Below are 20,279 nucleotides of genomic sequence, written 5' to 3' on the forward strand. Positions count from 1 at the left end.
AATTTCACTATTCTACGAATAAGAGAAGGAATTATATTTGTTTGGCAAAATGTCAACTTTGCTATTTTCTTCCTTTGTAAAATATGAAAAATATTAATATTAAATGTTTTCTGGATGACTTGAAGCAACATTACAAATAAAAGAACTATGAAGCTTCTTACTTTAAATAGGGCTTGGGTTATTAGCTATACTATTTTAAAAGAAAGCTGTTACTAAAGTCAAAACCAAATAGAAACCAGAAGTCATGATCCCGCAATGAAGAATTTAAATACCCTTTGTGAAAGAAAACAGGGGCACAAAAAGAAATATGCCAAGTCTTGGGGCACCTGAGATAGTGAAGGTCCTGGAAAAGGTGGCAGCTGCTCACTGGAAGGAATACCAGTTAGAAGTTCAGTACCCACTGACACAACCTACAGACAATGAAGAGAAATTCAAGTCCATGAGACACTGAAATGTAAAGACTGGAGAACAAACCAACAATTTAAATTGCAGAAGCATAAGAATAACATGTATCTAGTTAAGGCGTGCTTGTCACCTGGGTTACACTCTTAAATAAAGGACACTGTAACCATGATACTATTATAGGGGTTACTGTGACATACCAATAAAATAAATAGTAAAATTTAATAAGAAGTTATTCTTTAGGGAAAATAGAGGGAACAAAGGTTGTGTGGACATGAGAGGCACAGTCCAGATATTTTTGAACCACTTCTTTGGTACAGTATAAGGCTTTTCCTAAAACAAACAAGACTTTTCTGAGAAAACAAAAACAATTCAGAAGTAACCAAGGGTCAGGCCTGATAACAAAAGACATCAGAAATCCAATACTATCAAGCAATTTGTTTTCTGAGTAAAGCCTCTATATTAAAGAGGGGGGTGGGGAGCCTTTTGGCTCTTTTTCTTTAATCTTCTCTATTCATTACTTATTTCCTTTTTTCATATGTTTATCTGTTGGTTATAATCCCAATTTTCTACTCTCTTTTATTGTCTGTGTCATTGTTTGAACTACTGCTAGATGACCTAGCTTCCAATAGAGCAGAGATGCCACAAAATTTATAGAATTATGTGGTAGAAGCAATTCTTTTCTACTGTTAAAAGAATTTCCTATCAATGGCAATGCATATAATACAGGAGGAAAGAAAGTACAGCCTTATTACTTGGAAAAGATCAGAGAGATTGAAGATGGAAGAATGAGAGGAAACCCACCATAGCAGAATTTGAAAACACCTTCTAGTTATTTTATTACTAAGATTAGATTCTTTTCTCCTCCTTTGTATCACATTTATTATTAACTTCCAATTTCTTATTGACCCCATATTATACACCTGTGGAATCTAAGCAAAGCAGATAATTTGCTTCATTCTCATTGAAACAAAGATTATGAACTTCTGTTACTATGTATAATTGCCAGTAGAAGCATTTAGCTCTCTTTTGGGATAAATTCCTTCAATTTGTACCATTTGGGAAGAAAAGCCTGTAATTTTACCTGATTATTATATTCTAAGAAAATTGTGCAGTATAGATAACTGCCAAATCCTGCCATATTTCAAAAGGAAAAATACCTCATGTTCAATGTACATATACACTAAAATAACTTATTTATAAATGATTTATTAATAAATCAATCAATTTATTTAAAAAACTAGAGGCCCGGTGCATGAAATTTGTGCACGGGGTGTGTGTGTGTCCCTCAGCCCAGCCTGCACCCTCTCCAATCTGGGACCCCTTGGGGGACATCCAGGACTGCTGGCTCCCAACCACTTGCCTGCCTGCCTGCCTGATTGCCCCTAACTGCTTCTGCCTGCCAGCCTGATCACCCCCTAACTACTCCCCTGCCAGCCTGATTGATGCCTAACTGCTCCCCTGCCAGCCTGATTGCCCCCAACTGCCCTCCCCTGCAGGCCTGGTCCCCCACAACTGCCCTCCCCTGCAGGCCTGGTCCCCCATAACTGCCCTCCCTTGCTGGCCTGATCACCCACAACTGCCCTCTCCTGCAGGCCATCTTGTGGCAGCCATCTAGTGTGTTGGAGTGATGGTCAATTTGCATATTTATTACCTCTTTATTATATAGGATACCAAGTGCCTATTATCAGCCAGACATTTTTATAACTTCATTTATAATTTGCAAGGCTGAGTGGAAAAAATGCATATATTAGGAGGAAAAAGAGTGGTTATAGTTATTAAATTATTTCAAAACAAGAATCTTACTGGAGCCTTAGTTAAAGGTAGCTTTGACGGAGCAGTTCCAGGTTTCACTCCTGGTGTAGTGCTGACTGGGGCTGAAACATAGCTGACTGAAGTAGAAACTTGCCCAGGTGTTACCACTGGTATAACAGGCAATCCAGTTGTTCCTAATGGCAAACTGGTTGGTGGTAAGCAAGTACTCGTAGTTGAAGTCATGAGTTTGCTGGGTGCAACAGCAGTGGTTGGGATGCCTGGTGTGGCATTGGTTTCTACTACTAGTGATGTCTCCAATGAGACAGAAACATGTTGAGTTCCAGATGAACTGTGTTCACTAAAGAGAGATCGTAGCTTTTCCTCTAGAGTCTTTATGTCATCAATTCCAGGAGCTTTGGGCTGTGTATCAGCATCTATTTCAGGACAGTGTGAATGAGGCTGGTTGGGAAGCAAAGCTGGTTGAGGCTGACTATGAATTAGTGTCTGCTGTACAGCAGGCACACTGGCAACAGGCTGTACCAAAGGTGGGATAGTAGGTACTTGGGGTAATAAAGATGTAGAAGTAGGTCCTGCTGCTTGGGGAAGGACAGGAGTAGAAGCTATAACTGAGGGAATGACCAAAGGATGCACCCCACCAGGTTGAGAAATGGAACTAGATACTGCTGCTCCAGCGGAAGAGGAGGAGGATGGTGCAGAGTGGGACAAAGCCAGTCCAGCTGTACTGCTATGAGATATTTTATCAAGTGAGTGTGCACTAACCACCACTGTCTCAGCTAGCGTAGGAGCAGAGGTGCTGCTGCTAAGCTGAAGAGATGGCTGTGAAACTATGCTTGGGAATGGAGTGGTGGTAGAAACTGAGGTTAATGTGGCTGCCCCTGTAGTAGTACTGCCTGCTGATGGCTGAGATAATGCAGGTGGAGGATTAGCCCCTGGGGCAGCAGCACTGCTCACTGCAGAGGCTGAAGTTGTTGAAACTGGTCTAGAGGGGAAAGTACCTATACTAGAAACAGCACTCCCAGATGTGGGAGCCAGAACTGACTGGGATGTTGCTGATGTTGAGACAACTGCAGGTATCGTGATGCCTGAAACCACGCTGGAAAGTACTGGTGATTCTTCAGACACAGGTGGTATGGAGAGTTCACTTGAAGTTACACTCGTGCAGGTGGTAATCCCCTTTTCAGTGGGCACTGTAATCTCAGACTGAATTACTGATGTGGAAATGTCATTAAGAGGGCAGCTAGTTACAGGGACTGATACTGAAGTCGTGGCTGCTGCTGTGGTGGGGACTCCAGCAATGCTACCTATGGAAGGAGGTACTACTGGAAATGTTGGTCCTGTCTGACTAAAGTTGGGAGGTGCTGTATTGGGTCCTTCTGTCATCTGGGCATTTTTAAGTTCAGAAAAGGCCTGCTGTAGACTAAGGGATGAAGCAGAGTGAGACAAGTTCATTCCATGAGACGTAGAGGCAGCAACTGCAAAGGAAAAGAAAAAATTCAGAATCAGTCCATTGTTAAAGGGTGGATTCAAAAGATTGTCCTAGCAATCTATTTTTGGATTATCAACTAGGCCACATACCAACAATGTTTAAAAACTCTTCCAAGGGCCCTGCTGTCATGGCTCAGTCGACCTATGAACCATGAGGTCACAGTTCAATTCCCAGTCAGGGCACATGCCCAGGCTGTGGGCTTGATCCCCAGTGTGGGGCGTGTAGGAGGCAGCCGATCAATGATTCTCTCTCATCATTGATGTTTCTATCTCTCCCTCCCTCTCCTTTTCTCTTTGAAATCAATAAAAATATATTAAAACAACAACAACTCTCCCAAGGAAATGATAGGCTCTAAAACAGCAAAGTAGTTAGATCAAAGTAAGTTAGTGTATACGATTACCTATTTCTGAAAACAAACACAAAACCATGAAGTAACCTCAAAGCATATGCAATAGTACTAAATGGAAAAGCAAACACATATTACTGTATCTACACAGTATTTATTACGTGGACTGTATCTAGTCATGGCTGTCCCTTTTGGCTCTTTTTCTTTAATCTTCTCTATTCATTACTTATTTCCTTTTTTCATATGTTTATCTGTTGGTTATAATCCCAATTTTCTACTCTCTTTTATTGTCTGTGTCATTGTTTGAACTACTAATAGATGACCTAGCTTCCAACAGAGCAGAGATGCCACAAAATTTATAGAATTATGTGGTAGAAGCAATTCCTTACCCGTATCTGATATTTCACCGGTGAAAACTTTTGATTCTCGTAATCGACTTTCTGGCACAGGACTCACTATAAACCGTCTTCCAGCAGAATGAACAACTTGAGTTAAAGAACTGGTAGGAATGCCTAGTTTAAAAGAAACAAACCATTTGATTGCATTATTATTATACTGTATATACTGTCACTGACATGAAGCTTTAAGATTTCATTATTAGCACACTTTGGTCAAAAGTAAGAGCAAACATGGAAAGAAAAGAGATTCACCTATTTGTTGTGTCATGGAAGATGCAGGAAGTGGTTGTTTGAACTCTCCTTCCAATTTCTACAACAAACAAAAATAGTTCAATTCATTCTCAATGCAATCTGAATTAGGCAAATTACCACATGCAAAGAGAACATAAATGTTTGATCATCTCAGACAGATGATCACTGGACATTTTGCTTGGCACTACAGTAATATGTTAAATAAACAAACCTTCACTATGGGATTGTTGAACCTACTTGAGAACCTGAAAAGCCATAGTCATCCTTTCCCTGTAGACTCTCCAATCCCTGGTCACCCTCTGGTTCCACACTGACATCCTCACTGAGCATTTCATCAGCTTTTTCAATAATTTCCCGCACTTGATCCACAAAAGACTCTCTCTCTACTGCTAGAATGAAGTCATTGTTCACCTGTAAAAGAAATGGGATGTCAGTCTGATTAGTACAATGTTTCTCAAGCTTTAAGTCATTCAATTACCAACTTCATGACTCTGCCCTATCTGCATAACACCTATATTATTACTTACTTGATATGAAAATTCTTCAATACTAGTTAGACATGTCCTAGACAAAAACATCCAAATCACAGGCTTGGTGTACTAGTTATATTCACATAGAAATAAGTGTAAAAATTGATTACAAAATACTGTATATTTGGCTAGGGCAGTGGCTACTTAGATCAAGTACTAAAGCAAAATTGGAACTCCAAATGGAGACATACCATAATGGTTGCTATCTCCTCGGGATTGTCACCATCTAAATCAAATTTGAATGTAACCATTTTCCGATTATGAGTCTCTAACTGACATTCTACTACCCGGTCTCCTTTATTTGAAACCTAAAAAGAAAAAGAAAAAGAAAAGGTACTTCGTATCTTGGAAGACCACATTCACCTTTGTTACTGAATTAGAGAAAGTATTACAGATTATCACTTGAACTTAAGCCTGATGTTACCACTGGTATTCCTGGCACCGATACTCTGCTTCTTAAACTGGTATAAAGAAAATATTAGCCTTTGAGACACATACTCATCTCCCACTGAAGAGTTTGAAAGAAATGTAAACTAAAACTGTTCTTTTTCTAAAAGGTAAATAGAGTCTTATTATAGAAATATGAAATTTAACAGTATCATTTGAGTGATTAGAAAGTCCTAAAATTTCATCAATATACCTGAGACTTAGAAATATCTACATAATATAAATGATATGAAACTCACATATCAGCAATACTTACATTCAAAATTCTCAATTTTGGGCGAGAAGTCTTTTCATGACGAGATCGACTTCTTACAGATTTTCGATAATGCCGTTTTGCAGTTCTCCCTTCATGCCTTCCACTGGATGATGGGACATTCTCATTGCCATCACTCATACCTGAAGCAACATCTGAATGTGCACTTCAAAAAAAGAGTTCCGTTTACAATATAAGATTTAAAGTTTTGATATTTTTAAGTTTCATACCATCCTACTACCAGTCAAGGATAGAGGATTTTACTTACCTGTCTATAGAAGAGACCAAAGTGGTAGGCTGGGTAGGTTGTGGCTGTGCTATTGGAATTGGCTCTGGAGGAGCAACTTGAGAGACTCCCTGAGTACTCTGTGAATAGAAAGGATAATTCAAATCTTGGCAGTAATACATTTTATTTACTATTCACCATTCCCAAAAAGCTATTCTTTTTATTTTTCTTATCCCTCCCCTAAGTCCTAGAAGCACTAAATTTACTAGTAATTCTCAATATTCAGCATCTAGAGATAGTGGTCTTAAAATTCCAAAGGAAGTTTCTAAAGCTAGTCTCTGATATAGACTGCATGGTGTGATACCAGCCAACATAGTTGCTAGATAGTGAGAAACTATAATTTGCCATGCAGCCAGCATCTTACCAGAAGTGTGCAATAGGGCAGGCAGAGTAAAGTGCAAATATGATTCAGATCTTTCTCCTAGCAGGGCAAAAATGATTACTGGGAGCACAGCAGGGTAAGATATTCTTACGATTGCCAATGGCAAGAATTTGTGAAAGGAGAAGAATAATGGCTAAAGTACTAGCTAGAGAAGTGAAGTGCTAACAGGGTTAATCTTCTCCAAGGCACACTCACTTCCCAACAAAACAGCCAGTGGCAACAAGGCCCCCACATTGGCATTTCATTCTGCTGTAAGAAAAAGTCATTCAGAAGTTAGAAATAGTCTCCAAATGAGTTGTAAACCAGCGAACCTATGTTTCTGCTCTGTAATTTTTACCCCATTATATATATGTTTTAGATGTAAACATGCAGAAATTCCATTTACCTCCAGAGCTGCTTGCTGGGAGGATGTAGTGGGGGCTTGTGCTAAACTCACTGCTGGTTGGGACACTTGAACCTGTCCTCCTATACTGCTCACAGGAACTACAAGATTTGATTCCATGTAAGGCTGCACCACTGTAGGAAAGTAACCTGGTGTAGCTAATGCTTCTGTAGGCATGGGAGGGGATAAGACTGTAGAAGGGATGCAAACAGAAGCCACGCTGGAAGAGGGAGCAATATTTGAATCTCCTGGATATTGTAGTGGCAATCGAGGTGGGAAGCCCTGTGATAGAAATGAGGAAGGTGAGTTAGTGCAAGACAGGTCATCAAATTAGTAAAACAGCAAGACATGCCAAAAAAAAAAAAAGAGAGAGAGAGAATGCACAAAGCAAAGAATAGTAGCCCACTCTTTTTCTAATAATTTAAAGATTTCTGATTTCAATTTAGGGGACAGGACTCTACAACTGTACTTTAAGTTGCTGTTTGTTTGTTTTTTTCCCTCCTGAAGATTATTTAAATAGGAGGAATACACATAATTCCTTCCAGAAAAAAATATCTACTTTCTAGTCAATCTTAGTGGAAGAATGAAAAAGCTCTTCAAGGTATCAGTCATTCCAGTCATATCATGACCTGCTAATCTTCTAAATCCAAACCCTGAAGCTTTTTATTGATACCATGTTAGCTACTCTATTTATACTCTTAGTAGCTACATCTAGCATTCAATTAGCTTACACTGAGTTTTAAGAGAACCATTTTTCTCCCAAGAGGTACCTTTAGAAAAATGGAAATGAATCAATGGTTAGACATCATCACCTATTCTTTCTCAGAATTTTACTGTTTTAGTTTCTCTAGGAAAGATCAGCAACTACTGTTTATGCTAGTTATTCTGACATTCAACTACTATATTCTCAAGTCCTTGATGTTCTACTATAAGAACCAAAGCCTCTGGTGCCCTCCTTTTTGCTAGGCAACACAATACCTGGTACAGAACATCTCCAGAGGGAAGTGGACCCTCAGCAGCTTGTCCAAGGTTAGCTGGTAGTCCCATGGACTGAACTGCTGGCTGCAGAAGCTGTGGGTGAACCTGACTTGGCAGCTGAGTCACAGGCTGCAGAAGGGTTGGAAGCTGACTAGAAGCCACAGTTGATCCCCCTGGGATCACAGCTGCTGTAGCCGATGAAGCCAAGGTGAGCAGAGGCTGATTAATGCCAGCTGCAATTGTGATGGGAAGGGTTGAGAAACCTGTCTGAGCCGCAGTCACATGAGGAGCTGATATAGGAATTTGAGAGACAGAGTACTGAGAGAGTAAGGAAGTAGGGAGTGGCTGTCCCATAGGGAGGAAATGAGCACCAGAATGGACTGGAACAACTGAGGGTTGTGTTGCAACTGAGATCTGAGGTTCGCCTTGGATAGTTGGTACTGGCTGGGAAACTGGAAGCTGAGAAGGTAAAGAAAACAAAACAGAGAGATTTAAAAAAAAAGAAAAGCAAGGCCACCAAAGCAAGATTTATGTATTAGCTCAAAGGAATGAAAACTTAAAAAGAAAACAATAAAAAGAAACCCTGGATACATTAGTGTAAGTTAATATGCCACATAAAAATAGGGAAAGGATTGCAGGATACAAAGAGGCTGATTGGCTACTGTTCCAGATCTTTGTAGGGAAGTTTACTAATGCTTCATTGTTCAACAATAAAATGAGGACCCTTAAACAGGCAAGGCTTTTTTTGTTTATAGCGTTGAGATATATTTCCCATACCATAATTCATTGGCAGGTTTACAGTCACTAAATCTATGACTGCTATTACAACAGTTACTGAAATTCAAATTAATTTCTTTCTTCCCAGTGGAATTATATTTCATCAATATTGCCTGTAACAAAGGCCTATAAAAGTAGCTATATTTACCGTATTTCACTGATTCTTGAGGTAATCATCCCTCTCCAGCACTCTGTCATTTTAACATTTGTGAAACTAAGATATATCTTACAATTAATGGTGTGTCAGTACTTAGTGATACATAAAACAATGGTGCATTTTACAATTGATAGTATCTCAGAGCAATAAAATATGACAGAAACAATAAATTGTGACAAAATACAAGCACAACAAGCCGCAGTGTTAAAATTGGAAAAAGGTAATTCAGAAGAGTATTCCTTCTATGGGGCACTTTTCAAGTGACTGGAAGAATGCCTTAGAAAAGAAAGCATTCCATAAAAGGGGTTTTTATGACTTACTGTCATTAGGCAATGAGGGATAAAACAATACATAAATCTATATGAAAATACAGCATATTCCCTGGAATATTAGATAGCTGACACAACTCTAGAAAATGTACCATTTATTAACTCATCAGTTCTAACTCTTGTCAAACCTAAAAGTTAAACATTTTTAGAAGGTCACTGCTCAGTATGTATCCATTTACATTAAACAATGCATATGCACAAAAAGAGCATTTTTTTGCAAAAAAACCAATAAAACACCAACTTTGATATTTCACCATTAGAGAAGGTAGAAGTCTATCTACATGAAAGAACAGGTTATATGGAATTCCCTTTAGCATACTCTTAGAAACTATTTACCTGTTTTCCAGCTGATACTTGAGGCAAGACCTGTGAAGCCTGAGGCTGACTCACTGGCTGTGCAGTAGTGGCCTCACTGGAGGTTGTTGTCTGTGGAAGTGAATACTGCACTGTCTGTTGAGGGGGGGCTGTCTGCTGTATTCCCTGTGCCTGAGAATAAAATATAATTACTCAGTTTTATTTCAAGTCATTAATAGCATGTTTTTAAGGAATTATGTTTGCCTAAGGCCTTCAGTGTCTGAAAATGATTTGAGTAATCAAGACATACAAAACCCAAATTCATCAATTTCCCTTTACATTTCTTTTTTTCCTCTGGTGTTCATTACTTGTGTGGTACCACCAAGAACAATTAACCAATGTTTCAAAACTTGAGTCACCATTGGTTCTTCACTCAACATTCCCTCTTGCCTCAATAGCAGGTCATTTATAAATATCTTTAGATACCATATCCAAATAGGTCCTACCTCCTCCAACCCCACTACCCCTTTTTTTTTCCCCATTTCTCCATTATCAGCTCTCACTTTGGTCCTCTATTAAACTAATCCAATCTCCCCCTTTAATCTTTCCATTAATCTATTTTATAAACTGTATAATTAATTTACTTGAAAAATAGCTCTGATTATAGCTACAAAATAGTGAGAAGAGCACTGTATTAGCAATTTTAGTTTTAGCATTTACTAGCTGTAATACCTTAGACACTGTTCACTTTACTGCCAAAATGAAGCTTCCTTCTTTGAAAATAAGGACACTGTCAATTCAACTCAAAGCAGGACAAAGGGAATGACATTTGGGAGTCAACCATATACTGGGCACTCTGGTGTAACACACTTAAACTTAATTCATGACACATATTTGTACTCAAATACTAATTTTTATAATAAATTAATGGCTACCTTTTGTGTAACAAAAATCTGAACTTTAAGATTTTCTAATACCTGTAACTAATTTAAAAATTATAATATAAAAACAATACCTGTTTGTAATAAAAATTTTAACCAATACATCAGATTATAAAGTTAAAGTGAAAAAACCCCAACCCCATTTCTCAGTGGCAACCACTATTATTTGGTGCACACCTTTATGATTTTTTTACATGTGTAAGTACATTTTTCTTTGTTAAAATAAAAACATGCCTGTTACATAAAAAGTGTTCTCTAATATGTTTTCATTTCATTTATCAATGGCATGAATGTTCCAATGATGACTATTTTGGTTGATTTTTTAGAAAAATAAAATCACCACTAGTCATGTTCATTTTATTCTTATTTAACTATTTCTGAAAATGCAGTTTTCTTACTTTAACTTAAAACAAATGAGGGACAAGTGGCTGTTGAATTATGTAAAATATTTTCAGCAACTAAAATATATCTATCATATGTATGCAACTATAAGGCATCTCTGAATATAAGAAAATTCCGTTTTCCCACTGAAAAGAACAACAAAAAACTGGTAAACCTTTTTGGTCAACTTGAATATATTTAAACTTTAAGGAATTTACATGAAAATACTATAATTATCAAAGGTATTAATTTATATACCTAAATAAGATTGCATATTATATAAGTATAGTAATTTAGAAGTATTGCTACCTCCTCCATCATTCAAACTCTTTGTATGTAATACATCAGTGTCTTTGTCTTCACTGAAGCTACGCTATAGTGTTCTGGAGCGTAACATAATACTTTCCCTTTGCATCTTGAGGTAAAATTTGCAGTGATAAGCATCTGTTTGAGTAATATTGGGAGAGGTGATTTTTTTGCATTTGTCTTATAGACTTATATTCATGATAAGAACCAAGTCTATGCTTAATTTCTTGACTTTTATTTTAAAACCAATTCTGTCGGAATTTGTCTATAAATATTTCCAAACACATACACTACTTTTAAGATCCTTACATTTGTTCTCACCAGTTTTATTCCATTAATATTTCTTGGTTATTGTTCAAAATAAAGGACATTAAGAGGTCTGTGATATGAAAGTATGATAAAGGTTTGAATATATGGTGATTCCCTTCTTTATACTAAAGAAAATGGATAAATTTGAGAAAAAAATCCCTATCTTATATTTGGGTATATGATTATCTCTCCCAACAGCATAAATGCAGAACCATGCTTACATCAAGATTTGGACTCTATCAGCTCATTCCAATCAGCCTTTTTTTTTTCTTTTGGTTCAAACCAACCTATCCTGACTGTGTACTATCTGTTGGACATGAGTGCTGAATAAAAAATATAGTCATGAACCTCAATTAAACGGAAACTAAGAAATACCTGAAGATTTTACATGTGCCCTACAGAAGAAGTTACTAAGTAGAGTAGCTCATGAGTTTTCTTATGGCAACAAACTAAGTTTTCCAGTAAAAGAAGAAGCTATTTTTTAGTATCTCATACCGCTAAAAGGTACTCAACAAAAACATGAAAAATAAAAACAAGTCCCTTATCCATTATATTTCAGAAACCTATGAAATAAAGTAAATTCCAGCTAAAATACATTTCTTGCCTAGCTCTAATAAAACTAGAGATATGGTTTCCTAAGGGGTAAAATAAAAATCATATGTAAAAACAGACTCTACTCATATAGTACAAGAGATTAAAAATCTTTCTTTTTTTTAAATTTATGGAACCCCAGTAGCTAAAACAAATAAGTGCAGCTTCTTGGGTACCTCTACAGAATCTTAAGTCCCTATAGAACTTTAATATAGAAGAAAAGAACACTATAGAAACCTTGAATTCTGACTTGTAATTTTTAGTTCTATCCATTTACAGGTTTATATGACCGTGGAAAAACTAAGTATTTTAAACCACAAATACTTGACTCAATTTTATGATTCTACTTAACTTAAATATCATGCTATATTTAAAATAAGTCACAAAATAAAAATTATCTTAAAAGATCACAAACATAAATTGATTCCTATTTGTACTGTAGAGATAGTCATTTAGCCATATTTTTTCCATAGAAGAGTCAACTACCCAATTCTTTTAACCTGATATTTATGGAATTGTGTAAACAGAGTAAGATACATAAGAAATTCCTATAGAAAGGGAAAAACAGAGTACACACTTATATTTGCTCAGTTTATTGGTATTCGCTCTGTGTCCAAAGACAGACAAATTAGGAGACTGGTATCCACAATAATGCTTCTATCCTCAACCAGCTTTATATAACTTTTAATCTATATTCTTATTGGGAGTTGTTAATATTAAAATAGAATTAGTTAAGGTTGGCAAAAATGTAACTACTCAACTTAACTATAAATATATATACATTTAAATATTTGTCTGGAAGAAACAGCAGGAGCAAGACAAAGCATATAATTCCCAACACCCACATTCTATAAGATAGAGGTGTTCACAGAGTTAAATGTGTATATAGCCATATTAACCTTGTACAAAGAACACCTGATCTTAAACTAGTATCATATTACTACACGGTCACATGCTGGACCAAAAGCAGGCAATTTGTAATAAGAATTACAAGCTTAGTGACGTCACCTATACCAAAAAAGGTTGCCAGTTTAATCCTCAGTTGGGTCGCATATGCGAGGCAACAGTTCGATGATGTTTCTCTCTCTCTCCCTCCCTCCTGCCAAACATCAATAAACATATCCTCAGGTAAAGATGAACAAAACAACAACAAAAAAGAATTAAAGGCTCTGTTTCAAAAATCAATAGGAACGGAAAAACCAAGATGGCAGCATAGGAAAACACCTAAACTGCTGCCTCGCACAACAATTTCAAAACTACAACTAAAAGACAAAACGGACATCATCCAGAACCACAGGAAGGCTGGCTGAGTGGAAATTCTACAACTAGAAGGAAAGAGAAAAGCACACTGAGACTCAGAGGAGCTGCAGGAAGCAGAGGTACTGAGGCGCGCATGCAGAGAGGACTGGTAACTCTGAGTGCGCGGCTGGCTTTCTCAAGCGGGAGAGAGACAAAAGCTCCCGACTGCACTGAACTCTAGTTCCAGGCGAGACTCTGGGGACCCAGACTCATTTGGGGAGAAAATGGACTGTCTGGCAGCGGGCGGAACTCGAGGGCAGCTTTCTCTCAGAGGTGCTTGCAGGGATTACCATGGGACACTGAAACACAGGAGCCTATTAGGGCAGGGCTGACAGGAAACCAATGCTGTCTGCTCCACCCTGAGACCCCACCCCATTCAAGCTGAGCACAGAGGCTTTTGCAATTTTGCAAGTCTTGTCTCATAAGGCTGTCTCCAGCACAGAAGTTCTCCCAGCGTAGACATAGCTGATCCTCACAGCCAATTGGCCTGGAGGTCAATTCCTCCCAGTGATACCAACAACAATCAAGGCTTAACTACAACAAGGCTGAGCACACAGTCCACAAAGGGGTGCACCAAGAGTGTTCACCTCAGGTAACTGGGGAGGCTGAGCCACTGTGCCCTACAGGACACCTACCACACAAAGCTACTCCACCAAATCAGGGAAGCATTGAAAATGCAGAGACAAAGAAACAGATCACAAATGAAAGAAATGGAGGAAAGCAAATGACTGGATATAGAGTTCAAAACCAGGGTTATAAGGTTTTTCAAGAATTTCCTAGAAAATGCTGATAAATTTAGCAAGACCCTCGAGGATATGAAAGAGGACCAACTAGAAATTAAGCATACACTGACTGAAATAAAAAATATTATACAGAGATCTAACAGCAGACTAGAGGATCGCAAGAATCAAGTCAAAGAGTTGAAATACAAAGAAGCAAAAAACACTCAGCCAGAAAAGCAAAAAGAAAAAGAATCCAAAAATATGAAGATAGTGTAAGGAGCCACTGGGACAACTTCAAGCATACCAACATCAGAATTATGGGGGTGCCAGAAGAAGAGAGAAAGCAAGATACTGAAAACCTATTTGAAGAAATAATGACTAAAAACTTCCCCCACCTGATGAAAGAAATAGACTTACAAGTCCAGGAAGCGCACAGAACCCCAAACAAAAGGAATCCAAAGAGGATCACACCAAGACACATCATAATTAAAATGCCAAGAGTAAAAGACAAAGAAAGAATATTAAAAGCAGCAAGAGAAAAACAATTAATTACCTACAAGGGAGCACCCATACGATTGTCAGCTGATTTCTCAACAGAAACTATGCAGGCCAGACGGGAGTGGCAAGAAATATTCAAAGTGATGAATAGCAAGAACCTACAACCAAGATTACTCTACCCAGCAAAGCTATCATTCAGAATTGAAGGGCAGATAAAGAGCTTCACAGATAAGAAAAAGCTAAAGGAGTTCATCACCGCCAAACCAGTATTATATGAAATGCTGAAAGGTATTCTTTAAGAAGAGAAAGAAGAAGAAAAAGGTAAAAATAAAAATTATGAACAACAAATACATATTTATCAACAAGTGAATCTAAAAATCAAGTGAATAAAAAATCTGATGAACAGAATAAACTGGTGAATATAATAGAATCAGGGGCATAGAAAGGGAGTGGACTGACAATTCTCAGGGGGAAAACGATGTGGGGGGTGTGGGAAGAGACTGGACAAAAATTGTACACCTATGGATGAGGACAGTGAGGGGGTGGGGTGGGAACCGGGTGGAGGGGAGCTATGGGGGAAAAAAGAGGAACAATTGTAATAATCTGAACAATAAAGATTAAATTAAAAAAAATCAATAGGAACAGAAGCCAACTTACAATTTGGTGGTTCAAAAACACACTTTGTAGGAAACTATGTACCATATAAATTTTATTTGAAACAGTTAATATTCAATTGTTCCAAAAAGCATTATTTCCATGCAAATAATTATTATAAATATCACTAGTGATGATGCTCACAAAAGAACAAGTCATATATATAAGAAATAAAATTGATATTCTTTATATTATTAAAATATGTATTGAATTATCTGTTTAAGAAGGCAGATAAATTTGACCAGCATCAATGATTCTTTTAATCTAGTAGATTGCTCAAAAATACATTAAATAAAGGAGATTTTCTAAAATGTTACTGAATACGAGATATGTTATGCCTCTTGATTTTCCTTTCAAAAACTTAGTAGGCTATTTACATCAGAAATTCAATTCAAAAAAAAAAAAAAAATTCAATTCAAGAAAGATGTAAAAAAGTGTATTGGCTACTGCTAGTCCATAAAATGTAGCAATGAATTGTTCTCACCTGCTGAGAATGTTGTATGGGTTGGGAAGATGAAACCCCTGTTACAATACTTGAGGATGGCTGACCCTGGCTCTGCCCCTGTGCCTAGAGAAAAAAAAGTAAATACAATAAATTAGAAAATCCCTGAAGTAAATGTACAGAGAAGTTAGGCTTTGGCAATAAATGTTAAGCTCCTGAGAGTTTGCTTGAGTAAGATAAAACATTAGCTTGATAAAGTATATATGGAAGAGACTGTTGGGGAATATTTTGTAAGAAAAGGTTAAGAGAAGAACATATTCTGATCCTATGCAAAAACCACTGATAGTTAAAACCTAACCATTTCTGCTCAGGCTATAATTTTAGCTAAAAAATGGAAGATTCCTAATACAATTGTTAATGATAATAATCAGGAAAAAATAAGAATATTAATGTAAAAAATACCCCTCTATAAGTGAACAACGAAAGAAAAAAGAATATTTGATAATGCTAATTTGGTTCCTTTTGCTATTTCTTGTAGTGTCATGGTGACTTTTATGAAAAATGTAAAAAAAAATCTGTTATCATAAATTGCTTACAGTATTATTTCTGAAGCAGGGGCAATTTTGCCCTCACCTCAGGGGACATTTGGCAGTATCTGGAGACGTTTTTGGTTGATGCTACTGGCATCTACTGGGAAGAGGCCAAGGTTGCTGGTAAATATCCTACATTGTGCAGAACAGCTATCCCAAACAAACAATTATCCAAAGTAAAACATCAATAGTGTTGAATTTGAGAAAACCTGACCTACAAAAGTCTAAGTTAAAATAACAAAATGTGGGGCTTTACAAGAGGTTTCTTTGAAGGTTCCTTGGATATAATATGCCACTACATCTTAACCCCTATACACATTCATTGTTTCTGCAATATGTCTGTAAATTAACTACTTGATATTTGAAATTTTATTTTGGAAAGTTTAAAGAAGAATGGCTGGCAGTGCATTAAGATTTACAGTACAGACTGACAACTAACTAGTGTAATGTTATAAGTGTACTGCATACCCATGCAGTATAATTTTCAAGTTTCTGGACCTTTTTGATTCTTGGTACTATTCTAAGTAAGTGATACTTTAGGTACACTTTCAGGGTTGTTTATGCCCACATAGGAAGAAAGTACAAAGGAGAACATACAGTTCTTTATAAAAGAGTGAAATATTTAAAAGATCCAAACTATGTCTTAAATATATAATTGTATAATCTCCTACATAGATCTTAATAAGACTTATAAAAAAATTTGTATTTGTTGATGAAAACACCAAGGCCTGAGATATGTAATGTTCCTTAGCTTGCAACATATATCACAAGTTCTTAAAACAAATTTAAAAAAACCCCACCACCCACACTAGATTCTAACTTAGTTGCTACAAACTAGAATTAGTTAACTTTATGGATTAACATTTTATTTGGACATATACAGTGACTTGTTTGATTGATGCCTTTTTAAAAAGGCATCTTCATTTTGTTAAAACAAATTCTTAAGACGTTTCCTTTCTGTCTTTTAAAATCCTTCCACACTAATGAAAATTCTGTGTATTGTTAATTCTAGGTAAAAAAAAGATTTTTTTTAAACTAGCCATGCTTATTTATAGGGAGAAAGAAATACTTCACATTAGTATTTATAAATAATTAATGTTGAGTCAACATCACAATATAGACATCTACTTTTTTACTACTAGTTTTAAATATGCTATCTATGGATAGAAGTAATTGATTTTGATAATCAACTAAAATTCTAGTTTTTATGTTCTTTTTCTAAGGGTCTGCATATATTATAAGTAAATTAGGCAGCTTCTATCTCATATTTTGGTCTTAAATACAAATAGTTTATAATACCCCCAAATAAAGAAATTCAATAATAATTAAATTAAATAATATTCCTCATAAATGGAAAGGAGGGATAGAAAATTTAAATGTAATGATGCGTAGTAGGGTAGTTTAAAATAGTGGAAGTTTTCCTATAACCTGTGGATGGAGTGCAGATCCTCCTGAAGAATATGAGGCAGATAAAACCTGCTGAGATGTGGTTCCTTGGGGGAAACAGAAGAAAAGTGGGGATTCTTGTAACACTGTCTGAGGCAGACGGATAAAGGGTAGTGAGACGTCAGAGCCAAAAGGTGCAGCTGCTCCCCCTGTAGGGGGAGGTGATTGAAAATCACTGGGGTCTGAAGAAGTAATTTGTGAGGAATCACTGGAATATTCTGGGCTTCCTATTGGCCAGTTCTGTCCGATAGGCTCTATCACAGAAACGGTCAATTCTGGGGCATAATTATGCTGTTCTTCAGTCACAGGCTGCAGGCGGCCATGTAATCCAACTGATTGAGGAGGTGATTCTTCCTGATTCAAGTCCATTGCAACCTGTCGATTTTGGTAAGCACGCTGAGGTAAAACTCCCCCTCCTTCTCCTGAAGAGGAGCTTGGAATGTGAACATGAAATTCAAATACACAATTGCTTCTGCTCTCATTGTTATGAGTTAACACAGCAGGCGCAGAATGAGGAACAAAGACAGGGTGAAATTTCAAACGTGTAGCATCTGTACTGATAGGTGCAGAAATACTAGAGAGGGGAGATCCTGGACTCAATCCAGAATCTAATCTTAAATTCTGAAGGTGTCCTACCAAGAAAGCCTGTCCAGATGGAAATTCAAAGACAGAACTTGAGGTAGGGCCCCCTTGTACTGGCTTCTGTTCAGGTATCTGTTTCATAGGACTTGAGAGTACTGGTGAGTTGTATGGAATACCCTCATACTGTTCTGCCACCTGGGCCTGGTACTGTACCCCAGCTAGATACAATGCTTCCTGAGGAACAAAACAGTGAGCTTCTTCTGAAAGTACTAGTCCAGGTCTACAGTCACTGTAAACTTGAGGTGGTTCAAACAAAGGATTGACCGGTATCTCACATGGCTCTCCAGTTATTCTACTGGCTGTAGTACCCAGCATAACTACGGCCTCTGGTGTCCAGTTAGCTGGGCTGCCACCAGGTGGAAGAAGATTTTGGCCAACAGTCCTCAGCAGGGGTTGGAAGTGGTGAGTTTGGGCTTCCAGGAAGGAGGTGCTCTTACGCCGCTGGGAAATGGCCACCTTCGGTGGACAGGTGGGAGGTGGTGAAAAAGAAACTGGACGTTCATGAATAGTTGGGAAAAATATCTGTGATTCTGGGTATGTTGGGGTCCCCCCACACGGATGCACCATGGACTGAGGCTGTATCAACATGAATAAGACAAGTAATTCATACATTCATATGTGAAATTACATTTGACATGCACAACTGGATAGCTCAGTGTAACCCTATGAAATGGTTACACCAAATTTATAATTAATAAAGAAATAACAATACTTGTAGAAATTATGTGCATAGTGAAATTCCATTAAATACATCCAGGGTCCATGTAATTATTTTGTAGGATTTTTTGCCTCAGATAAAAGCTGCTTTTCCACAAATTTCCTTTCTTAACTTTCCTTTCTCAAAAGAATTTAACTTTCTAAGTTATTATTTTACTTTTACCTACAATTAACATGCTTACTCTTAATACTTATTATAAATTACATCAGTAGAGAAAGAGTTAAGGGAAAACAATAAACCCAACCACTTTTATAATATAAGGAATGCATTTTAATTTAAGCTACTGTACAAAGTCTTCCCTATATTCTATATTTTTATTATCCTCTCCTGTTAGAGGCTTCAGTGTCATTTTCTTATCAAGTAATTGTATGTCTTCTAAGTAGAAATCAGAAGAGATTTTTGGTGGATAGTAAAAAATACACAACTTGACTAGTGACAATAATGTCTTTTTTCTGGTCTATCCCAAACCAGATACAGTTAATTTTACTACATGAAACATGTGACAGATGCCAAATTACTAAATGTCCACTTTTCTGGTCCTAGTTAAGGGTTGAATAATTTGGTGTTCAAATCAGTAGGGAATATAAATAGCAGCTGATTGATACAACAATACTTTTTGGGGTCAAAGAAGCAGTTCTGGATTTAAAACTCTAACTTTAGAATCCTACCTTGCCCTTGCCAAGTGCAAACAGTGCACACTGTAATAATTTACTTTCAAAGGTTCACTTTTTAAAAGAGAACGGTTTCATTTTTTCAATAGGGAAGACCCCTATCAAGTTAGCAAAGTAGCTCTTTGTTATTTCTTCACAACATCTATTAGTATTCAAAAGCCATATCACTCTCGTAGGTAAAAATCTGAAGATTTGGGCATTGCTAGATCAGAATGTTAACTATATTCTCTATCTGGAAAAGCAACAGCAAGGTCCCACAGTGTTTAAAACTTTAAAAGACAGATCTTTTATAGACATGGATGGGCCAAAGAAAATCGTATGTACTATATATGTGACTAATGTATTCATTAGAGTCAAGATTCCACCTTAATCAATCTAAGAAAAAAAACTTTCATGAGGGAACATTACGTGTCCTTTTTCTTTGCTGACACATCGTTTCAAACAGCTAAGAAATTAAAATCAACTTTCACTCTTCAATTATTATTCACTGACTATGGGGAAAAAATAAATTCACCCAGTTTCATTAGCATCTCTTTAGAATAAAGTGAGGAGAAAACATGTTTGGGTATTGTTTGATAAAGAGAAAATTTGCCT

General features: G+C 36.9%; 1 protein-coding gene across 20 annotated transcripts in view; it reads right to left on the reverse strand.

Moving 5' to 3' along the window:
* Positions 1-20,279, reverse strand: part of WNK1 (WNK lysine deficient protein kinase 1) — a 157,837-nt gene that overhangs the window by 23,321 nt on the left and 114,237 nt on the right. For 10 of the 20 annotated variants that reach the window (XM_080662269.1, XM_080662281.1, XM_080662268.1 and 7 more), the window contains 13 exons: positions 17,637-18,872; positions 15,661-15,744; positions 9,518-9,667; positions 7,919-8,377; positions 6,944-7,222; positions 6,159-6,256; positions 5,894-6,056; positions 5,382-5,498; positions 4,898-5,071; positions 4,661-4,718; positions 4,400-4,522; positions 2,209-3,650; positions 327-410 (listed from right to left, as the gene is read on the reverse strand). In XM_080662269.1, the coding sequence (XP_080518395.1) occupies positions 327-410; positions 2,209-3,650; positions 4,400-4,522; positions 4,661-4,718; positions 4,898-5,071; positions 5,382-5,498; positions 5,894-6,056; positions 6,159-6,256; positions 6,944-7,222; positions 7,919-8,377; positions 9,518-9,667; positions 15,661-15,744; positions 17,637-18,872 (4,467 nt within the window). The remainder of the gene's footprint in view (positions 1-326; positions 411-2,208; positions 3,651-4,399; positions 4,523-4,660; positions 4,719-4,897; positions 5,072-5,381; positions 5,499-5,893; positions 6,057-6,158; positions 6,257-6,943; positions 7,223-7,918; positions 8,378-9,517; positions 9,668-15,660; positions 15,745-17,636; positions 18,873-20,279) is intronic. The other 10 variants (XM_080662275.1, XM_080662277.1, XM_080662276.1 and 7 more) reach the window with 4 other exon arrangements.

This window comes from Plecotus auritus, assembly GCF_963455305.1.
Source record: "Plecotus auritus genome assembly, chromosome: 3".
Lineage (NCBI taxonomy): Eukaryota > Metazoa > Chordata > Mammalia > Chiroptera > Vespertilionidae > Plecotus > Plecotus auritus.